Source organism: Chiloscyllium plagiosum, unplaced genomic scaffold (assembly GCF_037043375.1).
Source record: "Chiloscyllium plagiosum isolate Xiang-an unplaced genomic scaffold, Cpla_swu_hap1 HiC_scaffold_32, whole genome shotgun sequence".
In the NCBI taxonomy this organism is placed as follows: Eukaryota; Metazoa; Chordata; class Chondrichthyes; order Orectolobiformes; family Hemiscylliidae; genus Chiloscyllium; species Chiloscyllium plagiosum.
Window position 1 is genome coordinate 43,939,765 of NW_028270170.1, and position 25,382 is coordinate 43,965,146.

At 43.1% G+C, this 25,382-nt stretch overlaps 1 protein-coding gene across 2 annotated transcripts in view; it reads right to left on the bottom strand.

The window, feature by feature from the left end:
- The window catches only part of LOC122540028 (corticotropin-releasing hormone receptor 1-like), a 366,881-nt gene that overhangs the window by 120,920 nt on the left and 220,579 nt on the right, over nucleotides 1–25,382 (bottom strand). For both annotated transcript variants that reach the window (XM_087977957.1, XM_087977956.1), the window contains exons 5-7: nucleotides 16,286–16,392; nucleotides 5,326–5,443; nucleotides 684–837 (exon numbers count right to left, since the gene is read on the bottom strand). In XM_087977957.1, coding sequence (XP_087834083.1) covers nucleotides 684–837; nucleotides 5,326–5,443; nucleotides 16,286–16,392 — 379 coding nt within the window. The remainder of the gene's footprint in view (nucleotides 1–683; nucleotides 838–5,325; nucleotides 5,444–16,285; nucleotides 16,393–25,382) is intronic.

A 25,382-nucleotide genomic window follows, 5' to 3' on the forward strand; every position in this document is an offset into this window, starting at 1 on the left:
CCTATGCTGGCTTTACCTTATTTTACCATACACTTCCAAGTATTCAGAAATCTCATCCTTCACAGTAGATTCCAGGATCTTACCCAGGTTAGGCTAATCAGTCTGTAATTTTCCATCTTTTGCCTTATTTCCTTTTTAAACAGTGGTGTTACATTAGCAATTTTCCAGTCTTCTGAATCTAGTGATTCCTGAAAAATCAGCACTAACGCCTTCACTATCTCTCCAGATAGCGTGTTTAGAACGCTGGAGTATAGTCCATCTGGTCCAGGAGATTTATCCACCTTCAGGCCATTCAGTTTTTCTAGCACCTTCTCCTTGGTGATGGCCACCATACTCAGCTCTGCTCACTCATTCCCTTGAATTTTTGGGATATGACTCATGTCTTCCACTGTGAAGACTGACACAAAATAGTTATTCAGTTCCTCAGTCATTTCCTTATTCCCAACTACTATCTGTCCAGCTTCATTTTCCAGCAGTGCAATTCCCTTTTTGGGCTCATTATTAAACAAAATTCATCACTCAAACACCTGATGACATGAGTCTCAAATTGAGCTGGGGACACTACAGTGTACCAGACTGTAGAGTTTATCAGAGCATTCAGGAATTCACAAGGTTATTTCTGATTTTATGGCTCCAGATGTAAGCACATGCACAGCCCAAGCTGTTGGAAGACAAAAACTCACACCAGCCAATGCAGAGGAACATCCATTTGCGCAGCTTATCTGTGGAGTAGGTCAGGACAATTGCTGTGTGGAGGTAGCAGCCCTCACCAAACATCCAGAAGAAATTAGTCACACAAAAGTAATTATAAACAGCTGTGGCCAAACGACACCAGACCTGAAATGGGAGATAAATAAAAATCAATTAACAACATTGGTTATTAATCATTTCCACTAGTTATTAACATTTACTAGAAGAAAAACGTTCAGTTGCAAACCTTTTCCACTAATCAAAAGATATCAGTTACCAAGCAGAGTCATGGATTGACACAATGCAGAAAAGACACTTTTGTCCATCAGGTCTGCGCTGACATAACTCCCACTAAAATTGTAATAATCACAACTTCCTGCACTTGTCCCATATCCTTGAATGTTATGATATTTCAAGTGCTCATCCAAATATCTTTAAAAGTTATAAGGTTTCCAGCCTCCACTACCTTCCCAGGCAGTGCATTCCAGAATTCACCCACCCTCTGAATGAACATATGGTGATGTTGCTGCCTCACATCGCCTGGGACCCAGGTTCGACTTAACCCTTGGATGACTGTCTGTGTGGAGTTTGCATATTCTCCCTATGTCTGTGAGGGTTCCTCCCACAGTCCAAAGGTGAGCAGTGGATTGGCCACGGGGAATACAGGGTTATAGAGTGGGGTGTGGGTATGGGCAGGATGCTTTTTGTAGGGTTGGTGTGGACTCGATAGGTTAAATGATTCTCAAAAAAGTTCTTTTCTCCAATCCCCTCTGAATCTCCTGCCCCGTAACTCAAAATTATGGTCCCACAGGATTGACTCCGCAACTAAGGGGAACAGCTGCTCTCTATTCTTCCTGTCCATATCCCTCATCATCTTATACACCTCAGTCATGTCCCCCCCTCAGTCTTCTCTGCTCTAAGGAAAACAAAGCTGATCTCCTCTCTCCTTATAGCTCAATTTCTTCATCCCAAGCAACATCCTCTTTCCCCCTCAGTGCTATCATATCCTTCCTATAGTGAGGTGACCAGAACTGCACACAGTTCTCCAGCTGTAGCCTGACCAACGCTCTATACAACTCTAATGATACCTCCTTGCTTTTATACTCTCTGCCACCATTGATGAAAGCAAGTGTCCTATATACCTTCTTAACTATCCTGTTCACATGCTCTGCCAACTTCAGGGATCTGTGAATAATTACCACAAGGTGTCTCTGTTCTTCTAAGCTACCGAGTGACCTGTCATTCATCTTGTTGTTTCTTCCAAAGTGCACCTGCTTGCAGTTCTGGTCAAATATCATCTGCCACTGCTCTGTCCATCTGATCAATTCATATATTCCTGCAACCTACAATCATCTTCATTAGTATTAACCACCTTACTAATCTTTGTATCATCTACAACCTTGCTTAATATTTTCCCCACACTTTCATCTATATCATTTATGCATAAAATAAACAATGAGCGTTCTAGTACTGCTCCTTGTCGTATACCATTGGACACCTGCCTCCAGTCACTCAAACAGCTTTCTGCCATTACCCTTTGCGTCCAGTTTCAGATACGTTGCACTACGTTTCCCTCAATTCCATGACAAAGCCATGTTGACTATCCCTAATTAACACATGCCTTTCCAAGCAGGAATTAATTTGCTCCTTCAGAATTTTCTCCAATACTTTCCCTACCGCTGATGTGAGACTCACTGGTCTGTAATTTCCTGGGTCATCTCTACCACTCTTCTGGGAAAGTGGAACCACATTAGCCATCCTCCAGTCCCCTGGCACTTTTGCCATCGCCAGAGAGAAATTTTAAAAATTGTGTCAGAGCCCCTGCAATTTCCTGCCTCACCTCCCACAACAGCCTGGCATGCAATTTATCTGACCTGGGGGATTTGTTTAGATTAGATTAGATTAGATTACTTACAGTGTGGAAACAGGCCCTTCGGCCCAACAAGTCCACACCGACCCGCGAAGCGTAACCCACCCATTCCCGTACATTTACCCCTTTACCTAACACTACAGGCAATTTAGCATGGCCAATTCACCTGACCTGCACATCTTTGGACTGTGGGAGGAAACCGGAGCACCCGGAGGAAACCCATGCAGACACGGGGAGAATGTGCAAACTCCACACAGTCAGTCGCCTGAGTCGGGAATTGAACCCGGGTCTCTAGCGCTGTGAGGCAGCAGTGCTAACCACTGTGCCACCGTGCCGCCCACGGTGACAGAGAGACAGAGCCTACAATACCTCTCAGTCCCTTTCCCTGAATTCCATACCTATCTTCTCCTTTTCCCACGTGAAGACTAAAGGTAAGTATTCATTTAACACCCTTCCAATATCCTGCAGCTTCACACACAGGTTGCACTTTGGTCCCTAATAGAAACATAGAATCGTAAAAAATAGGTGCAGGAATACGCCATTCAGCCCTTTGAGCCTGCACCATCATTCAATACGATCATGGCTGATCCTGCAATCTCAGTATTCCATTCCAACTTTCTCCCATCCCAGTTGATCCCTTTAGCTATAAGGGCCACGTCCAGCTCCCTCTTGAATATATCTAACATTAGTCCCAACAGCTTCCTGTTGAGACTTCCACAGGTTCACAACTCTGAGTAAAGAAATTCTTCCGCATCTCAGTCCTGAATGGCTTACCCTTTATTCTTAGACTGTTTAGATTAGATTAGATTAGATTAGATTTCCTACAGTGTGAAAACAGCCCTTCAGCCCAACAAGTCCACACCGACCCTCCAAAGAGGAACCCACCCAGATCCATTTCCCTCTGACTGAGGCAGCTGGCACTAAGGGCAATTTAGCATAGCAAATTTACCTGACCTGCATATCTTTGGATTATGGGAGGAAACCGGAGCACCCAGAGGAAACCTGCGCAGACACAGGGAGAATGTGCAAACTCCACACAGCCAGTTGCCCAAGGCTGGAATCAAACCTGACTCCCTGGCACTGTGAGGCAACAGTGCTAACCACTGAGTCACCAAACCGCCTGTGACCCCTAGTTCTGGATGTACCAACATCAGGGACATTCTTCCCACATCTAGCTTGTCCAGTCCCCTTAGGATTTTATATATTTCTATGAGACTGCCCCCTAGTTCTTTTAAATTCCAGTGAGTACAAGCCCAGTCGATCCAGTCTTTCCTCATATGTCAGTCCTGGCATCCCGGGAATCAGTCTGGTGAACCTTCCCTGGATTCCCTCAAAAGCAAGAATGTCCTTCCTCAGACTAGGAGACCAAACCTGCATACAATACTCAAGATGTGTCCTCACTAAGGCTCTGTATAATGCAGCAAGACATCCTTACTCTGATACTGAAATCGTTTCACTATGAAGGCCAGCATGCCAACCTTCAGCAACGGTTCCACCATGACATCCAGGTCTCGTTGCACCTCATGTTTTCCTAAACTGTTGCCATTCAAATAATAATCTCTCTTCTTGTTTTTGCCACTGAAGTGGATAACCTCATATTTATCCACATTATATTGCATTTTCCAAGTATCTGTCCTCTCAGCCAGTCCACTGCCGCACTGAAGGACCCTCCTCTTTCCCTGGATAACCTCTTCCCTTTAACGTATTTATAAAATATCTGAGGATTCTCCCTAATCCTGTTCACAAGTCCTTTTTGCTTTTCTAATTGTTTTCTGAAATTCTCTCTTGCACTTCCTATATTCCTCAAGGGCTGCAGCTGAATGTTCCCTCTGAACTAGCTAAAAGCCTTTTGAGTCTTCCTCATCCAGTCCTGAATTGTCCGACACATTATTGTTGCTATGTTTCTCCCTGAAGAGTACTTGTTGGACCTGTACTTTCCCCAGCTCTTTTTTGAATTCCCCCCACTGTTTCACTGTAAACGTCACACAAGGAGCTGATCCTCATCAATGTTGGCCAGATCCAGCTCCATTTTAATAAAACCTGTCTGTCCCAATCCAAAGCCGTCTTTTGCAGGCCATTTTTTTCCTTGTCCATAACAAATTTGAACCATACCATGTTGTGGTGATTAGTGTTAAAATGTTCTCCCAGTGTAACATCGAACACTTGCCAGCTTCTTTCCCCAGAACCACATCCAGTACTGCACCTATTGGGCCTTCTTCACATTGCTACAAAAAACTTACCTGGATACATTTCATTAAAGCAACTTTTGTCTGAGGTCATCATTGCTCTGTATATATCTACTTCCACCTCCTCTCCCAGACCTATGTTTCCTTCCCAACCAGAACTGCCATTCACCCTCCCTATCCTGTGTCCTGCCATTGCATAGAACCCCTATAGTGTGGAGGCAAGCCATTCAGCCCATCGAGTCCACACATACACAGATCCACCTCCTACCCCATTCTGGCATTCCCCATGGCCAACCAATCCAACCTGCACATCACTGGCAATTGAGCATGGCCAATCTACCTAACCTGCACATCTTTGGACTGTGGGAGGAAACCCACACAGGCACAGCGAATGTGGCAACTCCACTCCAACAGGCGCCCAAGTCTGGAATCGAACCTGGGTCCCTGGAGCTGAGAGGCAACAGCGATATTCACTGAGCTACCATGCCACCAATTTACCAAAGAAAATAATGAATCCAGTATTCATCCATCATGGAATTCTGACTAGGTGAAGTTCCTGCAATGTGCAACATGACAAACCTTATTACTTGCATGAATCCTGGGATCAATCATCTGTAGCACAAACCAGGTGGCATTACGGAGGATAAAGGTGGAAATCAAGTTCCAGTGGATGATGTTCCTAAGACATCGGATACTCCTAATGTGGGAACAGAAACAAAAAGGTTAATTTGAAAAGATTACCATTCATGATGTTTCTTTGTATGGCTTGTCATGTATGTGCTCACTGTGTGTGGATAGATAATCACTCTAAAGCAATGTATTTAGATACAAATGCTCCATAATTCCATACTCCAAGAAGGCTTTGGCTTTGCGGTTGACACATGATTCAGGTATAGTCACTATGACTGTGTTGGGTTACAATAAACCTGTGACTGAATGTTTGCCCACAATCATTTTGTGAATGTATTTGGATACACTGTCTACTGTCTATACAGGTAAGACTGTGTGTTTAAGAGGAGAGCGCTAGTTATAGGAGACTCTATAGTTAGAGGGACAGACAGGTCGTTCTGTGGACATGGGCGAGACTCTCGGTTGGTTTGTTGCCTCCCGGGTGCTAGGGTCCAAGACGTCTCGGACTGTGTCTTCAGAATTCTTAAGGGAGAGGGTGTGCAGCCAGAAGTCGTGGTGCACATTGGCACCAATGAAATAGGTAGGAAGAGGGGTGGGTAGGTCATTCAGGAGCTCAGGGAGTTAGACTGGAAGCTAAAAGCTAGGACGGACAGAGTCGTCATCTCTGGGTTGTTGCCGGTGCCACGTGACAGTGAGGCAAGGAATAGGGAGAGAGTGCAGTTGAACACGTGGCTGCAAGGATGGTGTAGGAGGGAGGGCTTCAGGTATTTGGACAATTGGACTGCATTCTGGGGAAGGTGGGACCTGTACAAGCAGGACAAGTTGCATCTGAACCAGAAGGACACCAATATCCTGGGAGGTAGGTTTGCTAGCATTCTTCGGGGGGTTTCAACTAATTTGGCAGGGGGATGGGATCCGGACTTGTAGTCCAGCAAGTAGGTTGGCTTTTTTTCAGGATGTCCAAGAATGTAGGGAGGCTGTGGAGAAGGTAGCACTGACAGGGAATACTTGCAGACACAGAGATGGGTTCAAGTGTGTATACTTCAACGACAGGAATATCAGAAATAAGGTGGGTGAACTTAAGGCGTGGATCGGTACTTGGGGCTACGATGTTGTGGCCATCACGGAAACGTGGATAGAAGAGGGATAGGAATGGTTGTTGGAGGTTCCTGGTTACAGATGTTTCAGTAAGATTAGGGAGGGTGGTAAAAAAGGAGGGGTGGGTGGCGTTGCTAATTAGAAATGATATAACGGCTGCAGAAAGGCAGTTCGAGGGGGATCTGCCTATGGAGGTAGTATGGGCTGAAGTCAGAAATAGGAAAGGAGCAGTCACCTTGTTGGGTGTTTACTATAGGCCACCCAATAGCAGCAGAGATGTGGAGAAACAGATTGGGAAACAGATTTTGGAAAGGTGCAGAAGCCACAGGGTAGTGGTCATGGGCGATTTCAACTTCCCAAGTATTGATTGGAAGCTCTTTAGATCAAGTAGATTGGACGGGGCGGTGTTTGTGTAGTGTGTCCAGGAAGCTTTTCTAACTCAGTATGTAGATTGTCTGACCAGAGGGGAAAGTGAGGTCTGCAGATGCTGGAGATCAGAGATGGAAATGTGTTGCTGGAAAAGCGCAGCAGGTCAGGCAGCATCTAGGGAACAGGAGAATCGACGTTTCGGGCATTAGCCCTTCTTCAGGAATGAAGAAGGGCTAATGCCCGAAACGTCGATTCTCCTGTTCCCTAGATGCTGCCTGACCTGCTGCGCTTTTCCAGCAACACATGACCAGAGGGGAGGCCATATTGGATTTGGTACTTGGTAATGAACCGGGACAAGTGATGGGCTTGTTAGTGGGTGAGTATTTTGGTGATGGTGACACCAGTTCTGTGACTTTCACCTTGATTATGGAGAGAGATAGGTGCGTGCAACAGGGTAGGTTTTACAATTGGGGCAAGGGTAAATACGATGCTGCAAGACAGGGTCTGAGGAGCATAAGTTGGGAGCATAGGCTGTCAGGGAAGGATGTCGTTGAAATGTGGAACTTTTTCAAGGAACAGATACGACGTGTCCTTGATATGTATGTACCTGTCAGGCAGGAAAGAGATGGTCATGTGAGGGAACCTTGGTTGACGAGGGAGGTTGGATGTCTAGTAAAGAGGAAGAAGGAGGCTTACATAAGGTTGAGGAAACAAGGTTCAGACGGAGCGTTGGAGGAATACAGGATAGCCAGGAGGGAGCTGAAGAAAGGGATTAGGAGAGCTAAGAGAGGGGATGAAAAATCTTTGGCGGGTAGGATCAAGGATAACCCCAAGGCCTTTTATGCGTATGAGAGAAACATGAGAATGATGAGAACGAGGGTAGGTCTGATCAAGGACAGTAGTGGGAGACTGTGTATTGAGTCGGAAGAGATAGGAGAGGTCTTGAATGAGTACTTTTCTTCAGTATTTACAAATGAGAGGGACCATATTGTTGAAGAGGAGAGTGTGAAACGGACTGGTAAGCTGGAGGAAGGAAGATGTGTTGGGCATACTTGTTGGGAAGGAAGATGTGTTGGGCATTTTGAAAAACTTGAGGATAGACAAGCCCCCCGGGCCTGACGGGATATATCCTAGGATTATGTGGGAAGCAAGAGAGGAAATTGCAGAGCTGTTGGCAATGATCTTTTCTTCTTCACTGTCAACGGGGGTGGTACCAGGGGACTGGAGAGTGGCAAATGTTGTTGTGCCCCTGTTCAAAAAAGGGAATAGGGATAACCCCGGGAATTACAGGCCAGTTAGTCTTACTTCGGTGGTAGGCAAAGTAATGGAAAGGGTACTGAGAGATAGGATTTATGAATATCTGGAAAGACACTGCTTGATTAGGGACAGCCAGCACGGATCTGTGAGGGGTCGGTCTTGCCTTCCAAGTCTTATTGAATTCTTTGAGGAGGTGACCAAGCATGTGGATGAGGGTAGAGCAGTGTACATGGATTTTAGTAAGGCATTTGATAAGGTTCCCCATGGTAGGCTTATGTGGAAAGTCAGGAGGCATGGAATAGTGGGAAATTTGGCCAGTTGGATAGAGAACTGGCTAACCGGTCGAAGTCAGAGAGGGGTGGTAGATGGTAAATATTCAGCCTGGAGCCCAGTTACAAGTGGAGTTCCGCAGGGATCAGTTCTGGGCCCTCTGCTGTTTGTAATTTTTATTAATGACTTGGAAGAGGGAGTCGAAGGGTGGGTCAGTAAATTTGCAGAAGATACGAAGATTGGTGGAGTTGTGGATAGTGAGGAGGGCTGTTGTCGGCTGCAAAGGAACTTAGATGTGATGCAGAGCTGGGCTGAGGAGTGGCAGATGGAGTTCAACCCTGTCAAGTGTGAGGTTGTCCATTTTGGAAGGACAAATAAAAATGCGGAATACAGGGTTAATGGTAGGGTTCTTAGTAAGGTGGAGGAGCAGAGGTATCTTGGGGTCTATGTTCATAGCTCTTTGAAAGTTGCCACTCAGGTGGATAGAGCTTGTAAGAAGGCCTATGGTGTATTAGTGTTCATTAGCAGAGGGATTGAATTCAAGAGTCGGGAGGTGATGTAGCAGCTGTACAGGACCTTGGTAAGGCCACATTTGGAGTACTCTGTGCAGTCCTGGTCGCCTCACTTTAGGAAAGATGTGGTAGCTTTGGAGCGGGTGCAGAGGAGATTTACCAAGATATTGCCTGGAATGGAGAATAGATTTAGGACTTAGCATTCTCCGAATAAAATTATAATTTGTAGGAGCCAGTGTTGAACTGTGATGGACAAAGTTAAAAATCAGACAAAACCAGGTTATAGCACAACAGATTTATTTTGAAGCACTAGCTTTTGAAGTGCTGCTTCTTCATCAGCTGGAGACACCATGGTCTGACCTTGTGGCAGGCTGATACAAAATGTCACGTGAGATCTGTGGTGAGCTGTTAAGATCGACAGAGAACTGGCTTAATCATAGAAGACAGAGAATAATGGGAGACTGGTTTTCAGATTGGATATTGTGACCAGCTCTGCAGGAATCAATACTGGCACCCCTGTTGTTTGTAATATATGTAAATGATTTGGAGAAGAATGGTCTGATTAATAAATTTGCAATGACAAATCGGTGGAGCTGCAGATAAGATTAGGATACAGTATGGAAACAGGCCCAACAATTTCACACTAACCCTTTGAAGAGTAACCCACTCAGACCCATTCCTCCAATCCTAAATTTACCCCTGACTAACGCACCTAACACTATGGGTGATTTTTCATGGCCAGTTCACCTGTCCTGCACATGTTTGGATTGTGGGAGGAAATCGGAGCACTGGGAAGAACGGGCAAACTCCACACAGACTGTCAGCCCAGGCAGGAGTTGAACCTGAGTCCCTGGCACTGTGAGGCAGCAGTGCTAACCACTAAGCCACCATGCCACCCATAAGTATAATTGCCAGAGGATGCAGAAACATATAGATAGACTGGAGACATGGATAAAGTTTAATCTGGACCTAGAACAAAGAACACTACAGTGCAGTACAGGCCCTTCGTCCTTCGATGTTTCACTGACCTATTAAACCAATCTGAAGCCCATTTAACCTACACTATTCCATTATCATCCGTTTGTTTATCCAAGGACCATTTAAATCCCTTAAATTTTCCAATTCTCCTATTGTTGCAGGCAGGATGTTCCACGTCCTTACTTCACTCTGAGTAAAGAACCTACCACTGACATCTGTCCTAGATCTATATCTATCACCCCTCAATTTAAAGCTGTGTCCTCTTGTGCTAGTTATCATCATCAAAGGAAAAAGGCTCTCACTGTCCACCCTATCTAATCCACTGATCATCTTGTACGTCTCTATTAAGTCACAACTCAACCTTCATCTCTCTAACGAAAACAGGCTCAAGTTGCTCACCCTCTTCTCATCAGACCTTTTCTCCACACCAGACAACATCCTGTCAAATCCCCTCTGCACCTTTTCCAAAGTTTCCATATCTTTCCTATAATGCGGCAACCAGAACTGTACGCAATACTCCAAGTGCAGCCGCACCAGGTTTTATACAAGTGCAACAACATGGCTCCGAAACTCGATCCCTCTATCAATAAAAGCTAACACACCATACATCTTTTTAGCAATCCTATCAACCTGGGTGGCAACTTTCAAGGATCTATGTACATGGACACCGAGTTCTCTCTGCTCATCTACATTACCAAGAATCTTACCATTAGCCCAGTACTCTGCATACCTGTTACTCCTTCCAAAGTGAATCACCTCACACTTGCTGTACTGCTCTATCTATGTTCTATGTTCTACCAGTGGCCCCAACACTGACCCCGAAACTCCCTTCAACTACTACTCTGTCTCCTGTTGCTCAACTAGTTCTTTATCCACTTAGCTAGAACACCCTGCACACCATGTAACTTAATTTTCTTCATTAGTTTACCATTGGGAACCTTATCAAATGCCTTACTAAAGTCCATGTATATGACATCAACAGTCCTTCCTTCATCTATCAACTTGGTCACTTCCTTGAAGAACTCTATTAAGTTGGTAAGGCATGATCTCTCCCACACAAAACCATGTTGCCTATCATTGATAAGCCCATTCTTTTCTCAATATAAATAGATCCTTCTCCAGCCTTCTCACAGTACCTTCCCACCACTGACATCAGACTCACTGGTCTGTAGTTACCCGGAATATCCCTACTACCCTCAAACATTCCTCATATCCTTTTCATTTCTGGTAACATTCTTGTAAACCTCCTCTGAACAGGCTCCAGGGCCAGTATATCGTTCAAATCTGCACACGATACTCCAAATGTGGTCTGACCAATTGTCACAGGCCTCCAGTCTGAAAAACAACCCTGCACAAGTCTTTGACTTCTAACTTCTAGCCAGTTCTGTATCCAAATGGCTAGTTCTCCCTCTATTCTTTGTGATCTAACCTTGTTAACCAATCCACCATGAGGAACCTTGTTGAGCGCCTCATTAAAGATCATGTTCACCACTCTGCCCTCATCAATTCTAATTATTACTTCTTTAAAACCTCAGACAAGTTACTGAGCTTGAAACAGCTTTGCATTTGCACGGACAGCTGTGGACCATTAAACTTTGTTTCCTGTTACTCAGCCAATGTAAGATCCAATTCAACGCATTATGCTTTATCCAAAGGGGCTTTTACTTTTTTGACCAGTCTGCAATGTGGGACCTTACCTTACTAAAATCCATGTAGACAACACCCACTGCATTACCCTCATCAATCCTCCTTGTCAATTCCTCAAAGAATTCAATCAAATTTGTAAGGCATGAACTTCCCTTAATAAAGCCATGCTGATTATGCCTGACCTGTTCGTGTCTTCTTAAGTGACAATTTATCCAATCTCTCAGGAATGATTCTAACAATTTTCCCACCACTGAGTAAGACTCACTGGGCTACAGAGGTTCTGAGGAAAGGTCACTCGACCTGAAACATTTACTCTGATTTCTCTCCACCTGCTCAGCTTTTCCAGCAAGTTCTATTTTTGTTACTGGCCTATAATTGTTTGGCATTTCCTTTGTACACATAGCAGAACCATATTTACATTCCTCCAGCCCTCAGGTACCTCATCTGTGTCTAGTGAAGTTTGCAAAATAATCCTGAGAGCAGCTGATATTTCCTTCCTGATCACCTTCAACATCGTAAGGAATGACCCATCTGGCTCTGGCCACTTGTCCACTTTCAAAGATTTCAATTCTTTTAAACCTTCCTCTTTCATCATGATTCTGTTGTCCCAAATTTCACACTGTTCCTATATCCAAATCATCCCTTTCCTTTGTGAATATGGAAACAAAATCTTTCCTAAATTATTCCCAAATCCTTTTCATCTTCACACAAATTTCCTTCTTCAGTTCTGATAGGTCCCATTTATTCCTTAACTACGCTTTTACTCTTTGTATACTGGTAAAACATTTGGGTTTTTTCATTCTCTTGTTTGCTAAAGCAATCTAATAATGCTCTCTCTTTGATTTCCTTATTTATTTTTTAACTTGATCTCTGTACTTTCTATATTCCTCTTGGCTATCTGCAGCATTGAGTATAAACTTTCTCATTCTGTTTAATATTTGAATTATTGGAGACACCATGGGGATCTATATTAGATAACTTACAGTATGGAAACAGGCCCTTCGGCCCAACAAGTCCATACTGACCCTCCGAAGAGCAACCCACCCAGACCCATTCCCCTACATTTACTCCTTCACCTAACACTATCAGCAATTTAATATGGCCAATTCACCTAACCTGCACATTTTTGGACTGTCTCGATGGGAAGTGGACTTGTCTGCTTTGTGCCTTAAGGATCTCCCTTTTCAGTGCCTCCCATTGGTTTATCCTTTAGGCATCCTGTGCAGTCCACCACAGACTTTTTAGTTTAAAAAAAAATGTCTTCCACCAGTTTAAAACTTTTACTCCTGATTTATCTCTGTCTTTTACCATAATAGTATTCCATTTAATCGAATTGTGGTCACTATGCCTGTCTACTGTCACTTAATCCACTTGCCCATCTTTATTTCCCAAAACTAAATCCAGGATCATATCTCCTCTCATTGGGCTTGTCACATATTGGTTTTAACAAAAAAATCCTACATTCTATGATGAGCTGGTGCAGTTCTCTTTCAAGAAAAGATTAAAAGAAGACATGTTCAATAAAGATATATCATATTATAAAAAAGACAAGACATGCTAGAGCTGTTCAAAATCTCAAGGAATCTAGATTGAATAAGTGAGAGAAACTCTTCCATTCATAGACAATAGAAAACCAAAGGGTATCAATTTAAGCTGAATGATAAATGATCCAGACTGTGGCAGGGGAATGGGAACCAAATGAGGAGGTTAGTGGACAGTAAGAGGCAGTAACTGAAGCCTGTAAGGAACTAGATAATGAAGTCAGCGTGACTAAGGGGAAGAGTAGGCAGGACGCAGATGATGAACGCAAACGGACAGGTAGTCTGAGATGCATTTGCTTTGATGCAAGAAGTGGAGTAGGTAAGGCAGATGAACTTAGGGCTTTGATTAGTACCTGGCAGTATGATGTTATTGCCATTACTGAGACTTGGTTGAGGGAAGGACATGATTGGCAACTAAATATCACAGCATATCGATGCTTCAGGCAAGATAGAGAGGGAGATAAAAGGGATGGAGAAGTTGCATTACTGGTCAGGGAAGATAGCACAGCTGTGATGAAGGAGGGCACTATGGAGGACTCGAGCAATGAGGCAATATAGGCAGAGCTCAGAAATGGGAAGTGTCTGGTAAAAATGTTGGGGCTGTACGACAGACTTCCCAACAGTGAGTGAGAGGTAGAGGTACAAATATGTAAACAGATTATGGAAAGATGTAGAAGCAACAGGGTGGTGGTGATGGGAGATTTTAATTTTCTCAACATTGATTGGGATTCACTTAGTATTAGAGGTTTAGATGGAGCAGAATTTGCAAGGAGCATCCAGGACAGTTTTACAGAGCAGTATGGAAATAGTCCAACTCAGGAAGGGGCCATACTGGACCTGGTGTTATGGAATGAGCCCCGTCAAGTGGGTGAAGTTTCAACAGGGAATAGTGACCACAATTCCGTAAATTTTAGAATGCTCATGGACATAGATGAGAGTAGTCCTAAAGGAAGAGTGCTAAATTAGGGGAAGGCCAACTATAACAAAATTCGATAGGAGCTAGGGTATGTGGATCGGGAGCAGCTGTTTAAAGGTAAATCCACATTTGATATATGGGAGGCTTTCAAGAGGCAAATTAGACATGTTTATGTGAAAATGGCAAGATTATGGAACCATGGGGGATAGGTAAAATTGTGAGACTAACTAAGAGGAAAAAGGAAGCCTACATAAGTTCAAGACGACTGAAAACAGATGAAGCTTTGAAAGAATATCAGGAAATTAGGACCAATCTGACATGAGGAATTAAGAGGGCTAAAAGGGATCATGAAAATTTTTTAGCAAACAGATTTAAGGAAAATCCCAGAGCCTTTTATTCATATATATAAGGAGAAAGAGGGTGATTAGAGAAAAGGTTGGACCACTCAAGATCAAAGGAGGAAAGTTACGTGTAGAATCAGAGAAAATGGGTGAGACTCTTAATAAGTATTTTGAATTGGTATTCACCAAGAAGTACATGATGGTGTTGAGGTTAGGGATAGATGCTTGATTAATCTAAGTTGAGTCAGCATAAGAAGGAAGGAAGTGCTGGGTATTCCAAAAGGCATTAAGGTGGACAAGTCCCCAGGTCCAGATGGGTTCTATCCCAGGTTATTGAGGGAAGTGTGAGAGGGAATAGCTGGTACCTGAGCAGATATCTTTGCAGCTTTGGAGGACTGGAGAATTGTTAATGTTGCCCCCTTGTTTAAGAATGGTAACAAGGATAATCCAGGTAATTATAAACAGATGAGCCTGATGTCAGTGGTTGGGAAGCTGTTGGAGAAGGTATTGAGGAATAGGATCTATTTACATTTGGAAGAAAATGGGCTTATCATTGATAGACAACCTGGTTTTGTGCATGGAAGGTCATGTCTTACCAACTTAATAGAATTCTTTGAGAAAGTGACAAAGTTGATTAATGAGGGAAGGGTTGTAGATGTCACATATATGGACTTCAGTAAGGCATTTGGTAAGGTTCCCCATGGTCGGTTAATGGAGAAAGTGAATGCACGTGGGGTCCAGGGTGTACTAGCTAGATGGATAGAGAACTGGCTGGGCAGCAGGAGACAGAGAGTAGGAGTGGAAGGGAGTTTCTCAAAATGAAGAACTGTGACTAGTGGTGTTCCATAAGGATCTGTGTTGGGACCATTGTTGTTTGTGATATACATAAATGATCTGATAGTGATCTGATAGCAGATAGTGAAGGGGACTGTCAGAGAATGCAGAAGAGTATAGATAGATTGGAGAGTTGGGCAGAGAAATGGCAGATGGAGTTCAATCCAGGCAAATGCGAATTGATGTATTTTAGAAGATCCAATTCAAGAGTATACTATATGGTAAATGGAAAAGTCCTGGAGAATATTGATGTACAGAGAGATCTGTGTGTTCAGGACCATTGTACACTGAAGATAGCAATGCAGTTTGATAAAGTGGTCAAGAAGGTATACAGTATGCTTTCCTTCATCGGATGGGGTATTGAGTACAAGAGTTGGCAGGTCAAGTTACAGTTGTATTGGACTTTGGTTTGATCACATTTGGAATACTGCGTACAGTTCAGATCATCACATTACCAATAGGATGTGGATGTTGTGGAAAGGGTGCGGAGGAGGTTCACCAGGATGTTGTCTGGTATGTAGGGTGCTAGCTATGAAGAGACGTTGAGTAGATTAGGGTTATTTTCATTAGAAAGACGAAGGTTGAGGTGGGACCTGACTGAGGTCTACAAAATCATGAGAGTTTAAAGTGAGAGGAGAAAGGTTTAAGGGAGATATACGTGGGAAGTTCTTTATGCAGAGGGTGTTGGGTGCCTGGAACGTGTTGCTAGTGGAGGTGGTAGAAGCAGGTGTAATAGCTTCATTTAAGATGTATCTAGCCAGATACATGAATGGGCAGGGAGCAAAGGGATACAGATCTTTAGAAAATAAGCAACAGGTTAAGATGGAGGACCTGGATCAGCGCATGTGTGGAGGGCCAAAACATCTGTTCCCGTGCTGTAATTTTCTTTGTTTTTAACCAATGGTGAAAATGTATTTCATGTAGCAAGTAGTTGAGATCTGGAATGCATTACCTGAGAATGTGGTGGAGGCAGGACTAATCGCAGCTTTACATAAGAAATTTGGATAAGCACTCAATACAATTGTTATTGAGTGGGATAAAAATGCAACAACTAACTTTCTATTGTCAAGAGTTGTCATAAACAGAATAGACCAAATGGCCTCTCTCTGTGCTGTAACAGTCCTATGATTCTATTAATTCACTTACCTCAGTCGCATGAATAGCATGAAGGCAATGATGAGGGCAGCTAAGGAGAGGCAATGTCCCAGATAATTAATAACCACTGCCAGTTTGTAGTGTATCTGGTGTTTCCTCTGAAAGAGAAGGGAATATCAAAGTGAGGACAGCTTGTCAACTTACATTCTATTTTTAGCAAATGTGTCCTGTCCAGCAGGTTAAAGCATTTCAATACTATGGCTTACTTTATACATTGTCAATGTCATGACTTTTCAAGCTGTATGAAATTTAAATAGTTCACAGCAGGAGAGATGTTTCAAAACTTACTATTGCTAAAAAAAATGAGATGAAAGGCTTCCTGCGCTGGTTTACTGATGCAGTGCACCACTAATCCCAAGTGGCAATTATATATCAATGTCTGAGGTGGTTCAGTGAAGGACTTGGACTATTTCATCTTCCCTCAGATCGGCCACACACTGTAAATGCTGAAACTTTTAACCAAAGACCGAAAATGCTGGAAAAACCGAGGACGTCTGCTAGCATCCGTGGGAAAATTAAGAAAAGTTGGAAACGTATTTGATTTTGAACAAGTTAAATGGGTAGGGGAGTATGAGCCAAAAAATAATGGAAGATCTATGACAAGTTGGAAGGTAAGAAATTCTACAGAGCGTGTGTGGACCTCAGATGTTAATTCCATTTCTCTGTCTTTCAGACCTGCTGAGTGTTTCCAGGGTTTTCTGCTTTTAAGTGAGAAAAGGATCCTAACTGAAAACAAACCAACGATTGAGAAAACTTAACAAAGAGTCAGACAGTAAAGCTCATCTTTGTCCCTGCAACAATCACAGATTGCCACATTACATAATCTTTCTGCTTCTCATTTTCTTTCTTCTCTCCCTCTATTTTCTTGTTTTATGTGACTTTTTTCTGATTCTCACTTATGTTTTTTGTATTTCTCTCCTTTATTCCCCATTCTCTTACCCTCCCTCTCTTTCTAGCTCTGTCTTATTTTACTCAGTTTCTACTCTTTTTTAAAAATCTTTCTCATTTGACTCATTATTTTCCTTTCTATTTCAGTCATCATCAATTTTTCAAAGTCACTCTGGTCAATCAGCCTGCAACTATCCTGTCTTTGATACATCTGGGAAGGCTTCTTTCAAAACGACTGTGGACCCCATTTCTACAAGTTAGTTACCAACTTACATTTCGTACTAGAAACAATTCAGGCAAGGTGCAAGAGCTTTGAGTAGATAATAACCTCATTGGAAGGAAGTAAGGAGTACTTCCAATGAATGTTTGGTCCAACCACAATAAGGATCAGAGAGCCAGCATAATTCAGAGCCATGAAAGTTCATCCCATGTTCTCTACATTGTGTGAATATTTCATCCTGAATGAGACACCCTTGGGGATAAGAGACAATTCATGTCTCACAAGCAAGCAAAGGCTTTAAGAGGCATTTTTTTTCGTCCTGGGTTTTGTTTTGAAGAGACGTTTTAAGTCAGAGGTGCCGAGCTGTCTATTGGAATCTCATAAAGTAAATAGCTTGTAAGGCCTTTTTTTAAAAAACCTTTAAAACAATAGAAGCAGCTTGAATGGGTATGGTCAAGCTCCCACAGAATCATGACTTTCAATTTTAGGTTTTCAATCATAGCTTCTGGAAACGTGAAGCTGGATATGGAAGCTATTTTTTCTTGCTTGATTACAGCTAAAAACTGAGGGTTCTCTTCCTGCTGCTGGAATTGTATATGAGACAATCTGTTTTACTGAATTTCCTTTTGGTTATGAGATATTACTATATTGGAACATTTACAATTTATTAGTTATATATTCTATTTTTCTGTTAAAATTTCTAACAGAGATAAGTTATTTGAATTTCTTCTTTGTTTTGTTGTATTTAGTGTATCAATAAAAAGTGTCTGACTTCAAATCTGCTTGGTGATGAATCCAATAATATCTGGAATGCAGATATAAAATAAGAAAAGTTGGGGTCTAGACGGTCCTCTTAATATACTTTAAGGCAGTTTGGTCTGGTCTATAAAAAATTGAGGGCTCTTGTCAGGGTCAAAATCTCTAATTCCAGGTTGGCTTCAGGATTCTTGGACACCAACGCAGTGAGAGGTAAACGTGGACTGATATAATTTGAATGTTAGATTCAGTTGGTTTAAACAGGGTGTGCCTTGTGTAATATGGCTCTTTCAGTTGCTAAGGGTCTCCTGGGTATGGAAGAATTCTCTTTGGGAGTTTTAAAGTAAGTGAGCAGGGGAAAGCTTTTGGAATTGGCAAACAAGCTGGAGTTGGGGTTTCCTGTGCCTGCGAGGAAAGGTGGGGAGGGGATAATTGTCGCAATCACTTAACATTTACAGTTGCCAGGAATGCCATTGGAATCATTGGAAATGGTTTATATTCCATTGAAAATAAAACAGCTTTAACAAGAAAAGGAAATGAAGCAGTTTGAATTGAGATTAAAAGCAGAAAGAAGAGGAAAGGACTGCTGCACAAGCACATAGACGGCAGTAAATAGAGGGGTGTGTAGGTTAGTTTAAACATGGATTAAGATAAATGATCGGCACAGCATTGTGGACTGAACAGTATTGTGCTGTAGTGTTCTATGTTCAGTGTTCTATGAAAGGGAGAGAGAGTTTTTAAATTTCATAGGTTGGAATGGAAAACTCAAAGTTAATTTAAAATGGTGGAGATAGAGGTGAAAAGTAGGAATAATGATGAGGACAGTGATGGAGAGCAATCCAATCATAACCAAAGGCCTGTTGGGGGATCTGTTTAAATATGTCCAAGCATTGTCCAAGATCGAAAAGCTTTTCTCATTTCATTTCAGAAATTAAAGGGCTGGTGACCATGTGGGTATTGTTGATGCAAACAAAGCTGGTAGGTAGATGTATCTGGAGAGTATAAAGAAGTGAAAAATGCTGTCTTAAGTACAAATGAGCTCATCCCAGAAGCCAACAGACAACGTTTTAGGAATCTAAGGAGGGAACCTAACCATACATTGAGTTTGGGCGGCACGGTGGCACAGTGGTTAGCACTGCTGCCTCGCAGCGCCAGAGACTCGGGTTCAATTCCCGACTCAGGCGACTGACTGTGTGGAGTTTGCACATTCTCCCCGTGTCTGCGTGGGTTTCCTCCGGGTGCTCCGGTTTCCTCCCACAGTCCAAAGATGTGCAGGTTAGGTGAATTGGCCATACTAAATTGCCTGTAGTGTTAGGTAAGGGGTAAATGTAGGGGTATGGGTGGGTTTCGCTTCGGCGGGTCGGTGTGGACTTGTTGGGCCGAAGGGCCTGTTTCCACACGGTAATCTAATCTAATCTAAACAAAGTAATATTGATAGGTGGATATGGGCATTGAAAATAGATTAAACACATGATGCTCTTAGGAGATATTTATTTTGGAGGAGTTTAAAATTTCACTTTCTGAAGTAATGAGAACTCGTGAAAAAACAGAGTTAAGACTGCAGGATTAGCAGCAGAAATGTCAGATGATTATGAGTTGGTTCATAAATCAGAGTTTCACTTGCAATATCAATTTCAGTCTGTGAGGGATAGAAATTGGGAAAAAATAAAATTCTCAGCTGGTAAGGGAAAAGGAGATCTCATTGAAGATCATCAAATAGTTTACTGCTGAATACAAAGGAAACCCATGACGGAGAAAGACGTAAAAAAACTCAGGTGTTTTCACTGTAATAAAATAGGCCACATGAAGTCACAGTGTTCATGGCTTAGAAAAGCACTGGGAAAACAGATGTGGGAAAACAGGAAAAGCCAGTGGTTTGTGTTGAAGTGATAAAGGAAAGCATGGTGGAAGCTAAAAAGCTGCAAAATATTTACAACTTGATCAGGGATTGATTGATAAGAAAGTACCAGATCCCACTAACAAATTTACTTGACTGTAAAGTTTACTCATGTGTGACAGGAGGAGCAGGTAAAGAAATTAAGATTTTAAGAGACACAGTGAAAATCTGAAACATAAAAACAGGCTGATGAGAATCTGATACCTGAATACAGGCTGAGCTAGTGTGACTAGTTGCAGTCAGGGGCAACCGCCTAACAGGTGCTCTTGGTAACTGAGGTGGCAACAAGATGGCTTCTCGATGCAAGTAACATGACAAAATGGCTTCTAGGCTGCTAACTGATAATTCTGCTAAAGCTGCATAGAAGGCTTTTAGGCTGCTAACTGCTAATTCTGCTAAAGTTGCATAAATGACTAACCAGAGACTGCTGCAAAAAGAGCTTAGCAGACAATGCGCCCTTTAAAGTATAGAATTAACTTGAGCAGATAAGAAAGTACTAACCGCTGACTTTCAGGTGTTGGCGCAGAGGCTCTGTTTGTGAGATAAAAGTGACCTAAGCATTGGAACATAAGTTGGTTTAGAGTAAATATCATTGGACCAATTCACTGTCAATGAAGCAATATCATGTATTCATTAGTAATTGTTTGAATGTAATACTTTAAAAAAAGTATAAAATGTCTTTCTATTAAGCTGTGTGTGCAGCTCCTACGAGGAATACTGGGGTGCTCAAGTTGTGTGTTTCTGGACGTTCTGTATCCAGCCATATGAAGAAGTAAAGAATGAAGTCTTAAAGAACCAGACTGATTGTGAGTGCTTATTGACCGATTGTGGAACCGAGAGACCTCACCGGGGGTCCAGATCTTCAACAGGACCAAGCCAATCTTTAATGGTGAAACATGAGCAGTTTTGTTACTCACAAGGAGTGTTGCCAGGAAAGGTGGTAATATGTGGAATTCATGGTGAGAAGAGCAGTGTTCCAATTTATAAAGTGAGGTTGGAGTGTCCGGTGAAAAGTGGAGAAATGGTGGTGAGATTAACAGAGAAATTCTTGGTTACAGACATTGTGCTTATTCTTGGTGATGATTTAGCTGGATCACAAGTGGGAGTGATCCTATATGGTGGAAAAGCCAGCAGAAAATCAGGCAAGTGAGGTGTTATAGGAAGGATATCCTGGGGTTTTTTCTGACTGTTTTAACAAGGTCACAAAGTCACAGGTAGAAGCAGGAAGAGAAATCAAAGAATAAAGATAAGGAAGTTGAAGTTCAAATACTAGAGACTATTTGATCAAATGGTTGAGAAAAAACAAGAACAGGTAGAGGACAAAGTGGATATTTTTAGTTCAGAGAATTACAATGGAAAGATGAAAAATTAAGGAAGTTGTATCAAAAATCACCCACAGAGGAAGAATCTGAAAGTATACGAGAATGTTCCTACTTTAAAAATGACACTTTGATGAGGAAATGTAGACCATCACATACATATATTCAGGTCAAGAAATGAGCAGAGGTTCATCAAGTTGTGTGTGAAGGTGGGTAACAGAAAGGAGATGATGCAGGTAGCACATGAATTACCAGTAGGAGATAACTTGGAAGCAGTGAAAACTCAAGCCAAATTACAATAGCTCTTTTATTGGCCTGGACTGTAAAGAATTAGCATCCATGAGGCACTGTGGGCCCTCAACAGCAGCAGATTTATACTCTGGCACAATCTGTAACCTCATGGCCCAGCATATCCATCACACAACTATTATCATCAAGCCAGGGGATCAACCATGGATCAATGGAGAATGCAGGAGGGATGCCAGCAGCAGTACTGGACATATCTGAAGATGAGGTGTCACCCTGGTGAAGCAACCAAGCAGGTCTACTTGCATTTCAAACAGCATAAGCAGCAAGCGATAGATGGAGCTAAGCAATCCCACAATCAACAGATCAGATTTAAGCTCTGCAGTCTTGCCACAGCCAGTCATGAATGTTGGTGGATGATCAAACAACTCACTGGAGGAGGAGGCTCCATAAGTATGTTAGAAAGGCCATTGTGGAAAGTAGCCTCAGGGGATTAGATGTAATGGAGACTAGAAGAGTGGAAGGAGGGTATGAAGAAATGCAGTCACGGTAGCTGTAGAAGTCAATGACCTTGTAATACATTGTCATAATATCTTGTAATACATTGTCATAATATCAAGGGGCAGGCTGACTATTATAAAGAAGGAAAGAATCAGAAACTGATTAGGTGAAGACCACAACAAATAGGAGCAGAAACAGTTCATTCAACACATGAAGTCTGCTCTGCCATTCAATGAGATCATGGCTGATCTGAATAATCACCCACGCCCTCCACCTCCTCCAGGACTTCCGTTTCATAGAACATAGAACATAGAAGAACAGGCCCTTTGGCCCTCGATGTTGCGCCGATCCAAGCCCACCTAACCTACACTAGCCCACTATCCTCCATATGCCTATCTAATGCCCGCTTAAAATCCCATAAAGAGGGAGTGTCCACCACTGCTACTGGCAGGGCATTCCATGAACTCACGACTCGCTGAGTAAAGAACCTACCCCTAACATCTGTCCTATACCTACCACCCCTAAATTTAAAGCTATGCCCCCTCGTAATAGCTGACTCCATACGTGGAAAAAGGTTCTCACTGTCAACCCTATCTAAACCCTTAATCATCTTGTACACCTCTATCAAGTCACCCCTAAACCTTCTTTTCTCCAATGAAAACAACCCCAAGTGCCTCAACCTTTCCTCATACGATCTTCCTACCATACCAGGCAACATCCTGGTAAACCTCCTCTGCACCCGTTCCAGTGCCTCCACATCCTTCCTATAGTATGGCGACCAAAACTGCACACAATACTCCAGATGCGGCCGCACCAGAGTCTTATACAACTGCAACATGATCTCAGGACTCCGGAACTCAATTCCTCTACCAATAAAAGCCAGTACGCCATATGCCTTCTTCACTGCACTATTTACCTGGGTGGCAAATTTCAAACATCTGTGTACATAGACACCAAGATCCCTCTGCTCGTCCACACTACCAAGTATCCGACCATTAGCCCAGTACCCCATCTTTTTGTTACTCTTACCAAAGTGAATCACCTCACACTTAGCTACATTGAACTCCATTTGCCACCTTTCTGCCCAGTTCTGCAGCTTATCTATATCCCGCTGTAACCTGACACATCCTTCCTCACTATCAACAACTCCTCCGACTTTCGTATCATCCGCAAACTTGCTCACCCAACCTTCTAGCCCCTCCTCCAGGTCATTTATAAAAATGACAAACAGCAATGGTCCCAAAACAGATCCCTGCGGAACACCGCTAGTAACGGCACTCCTAGGTGAACCTTTACCATCAACTACTACCCTCTGTCTTCTTCCAGCCAGCCAATTCCTAATCCAAACCTCCAACTCACCCTTAATGCCATACCTCCGTATTTTTTGAAGTGGCCTACCATGGGGAACCTTATGAAATGCCTTACTAAAATCTATATACACCACATCTATCGCTTTCCCCTCGTCCACCTCCTTAGTCACCTTCTCAAAGAATTCAATAAGGTTTGTGATGCACGACCTGCCCTTCACAAAACCATGCTGACTATCCTTGATCACATTATTCCTATCCAGATGTTCATAAATCCTATCCCTTACAATTCTCTCTAAGACTTTGCCCACAACAGAAGTGAGACTTACCGGCCTATAGTTACTAGGGTCATCCCTACTCCCCTTCTTGAACAAGGGAACCACATTTGCTAGCCTCCAGTCTCCTGGCACTACTCCTGTAGACAACGAGGACATAAAAATCAAGGCCAATGGCTCTGCCATCTCCTCCCTTGCTTCCCAGAGTATCCTAGGATAAATGCCATCAGGCCCAGGGGACTTATCTGTTTTCACCCTTCCCAGAATTTCCAACACCTCTTCGCTACATACCTCAAAGCCATTCATTCTACTTAATTGTGACTCAGTATTCACATCGGCAACAATGTCCTGTTCCTGAGTGAATACTGATGAAAAGTAATCATTCAGTGTCTCCCCAATCTCTTCAGCCTCCACACGCAACTTCCCACTACTATCCTTGACTGGACCTATTCCTACCCTAGTCATTCTGACATACCTATAAGACAAAGCCTTAGGGTTTTCCCTAAGGACCTTTCATGTCCCCTCCTTGCTGCTCTTAGCTCTCTCTTCAGGTCCTTCCTGGCTACCTTATAACTCTCAATTGCCCCAATTGAACCTTCATGCCTCATCTTTACATGGGCTGCCCTCTTCCATTTAACAAGGGATTCTAATTCCTTATTAAACCATGGCTCCCTCACACGACCCTTTCCTCCCTGCCCGACAGGTACATACTTATCAAGGACACTCAATAGTTGCTCCTTGAACAAGCTCCACAGTCTCTGGAACCTGCAACAGCCAATCCTGTCCCTGTTCTATCCATGTCTTCGTAATAGCCACAACATCGAAGTCCCAGGTACCAACCCACGCTGCAAGTTCACCTACCTTATTTTGTATACTTCTTGCATTGAAGTATACATACTTCAAGCCACTTTCCTGTTTACAGGCACCCTCCTTTGAGATTGATGCCATGTTCCTAACCTCCCTACACTCCAGGTCCTGCACCCTAAAGCTACAGTCTAGATTCCCATGCCCCTGCAGAGTTAGTTTAAACCCCCCCCAAGAGCACTAGCAAACCTCCCGCCAAGGATACTGGTGCCCCTCAGGTTCAGGTGTAGACCATCCTGTTGATAGAGGTCCCACCTTCCCCAGAAAGAACCCCAGTTATCCAAATACCGGAATCCCTCCCTCCTGCACCATCCCTGTAGCCACGCATTTAACTGTTCTGTCTCCCTATTCCTCGACTCTCTATCACGTGGCACGGGTAACAAACCAGAGACAACAACTCTGTTCGTTCTAACTCTGAGCTTCCAACCTAGCTCCCTGAAAGCCTGCCTAACATTCTCAGCCCTCCTCCTACCTATGTCATTGGTGCCAGTGTGGACCACGATGCCAGTGTGGACCACGAACCAGTTTCCCCGGCCCCCAACGCTTCATCTTCACCATGGATATCCAATCCCTCTACACCTCCATCTGCCATGACCAGACTCCAAGCCCTCCGTTTTTTCCTCTCCCGACGTCCCCAACAGTCCCTTCCACCGACACTGTCATTCGTTTGGCCGAACTGGTCCTCACCCTTAACAATTTCTCCTTCGAATCCTCCCACTTCTTCCAGACCAAAGGGGTAGCCATGGGCACACATGTGGGCCCCAGCTATGCCTGTCTCTTTGTTGGCTACATAGAACAGTCGAACGTCCGTAATT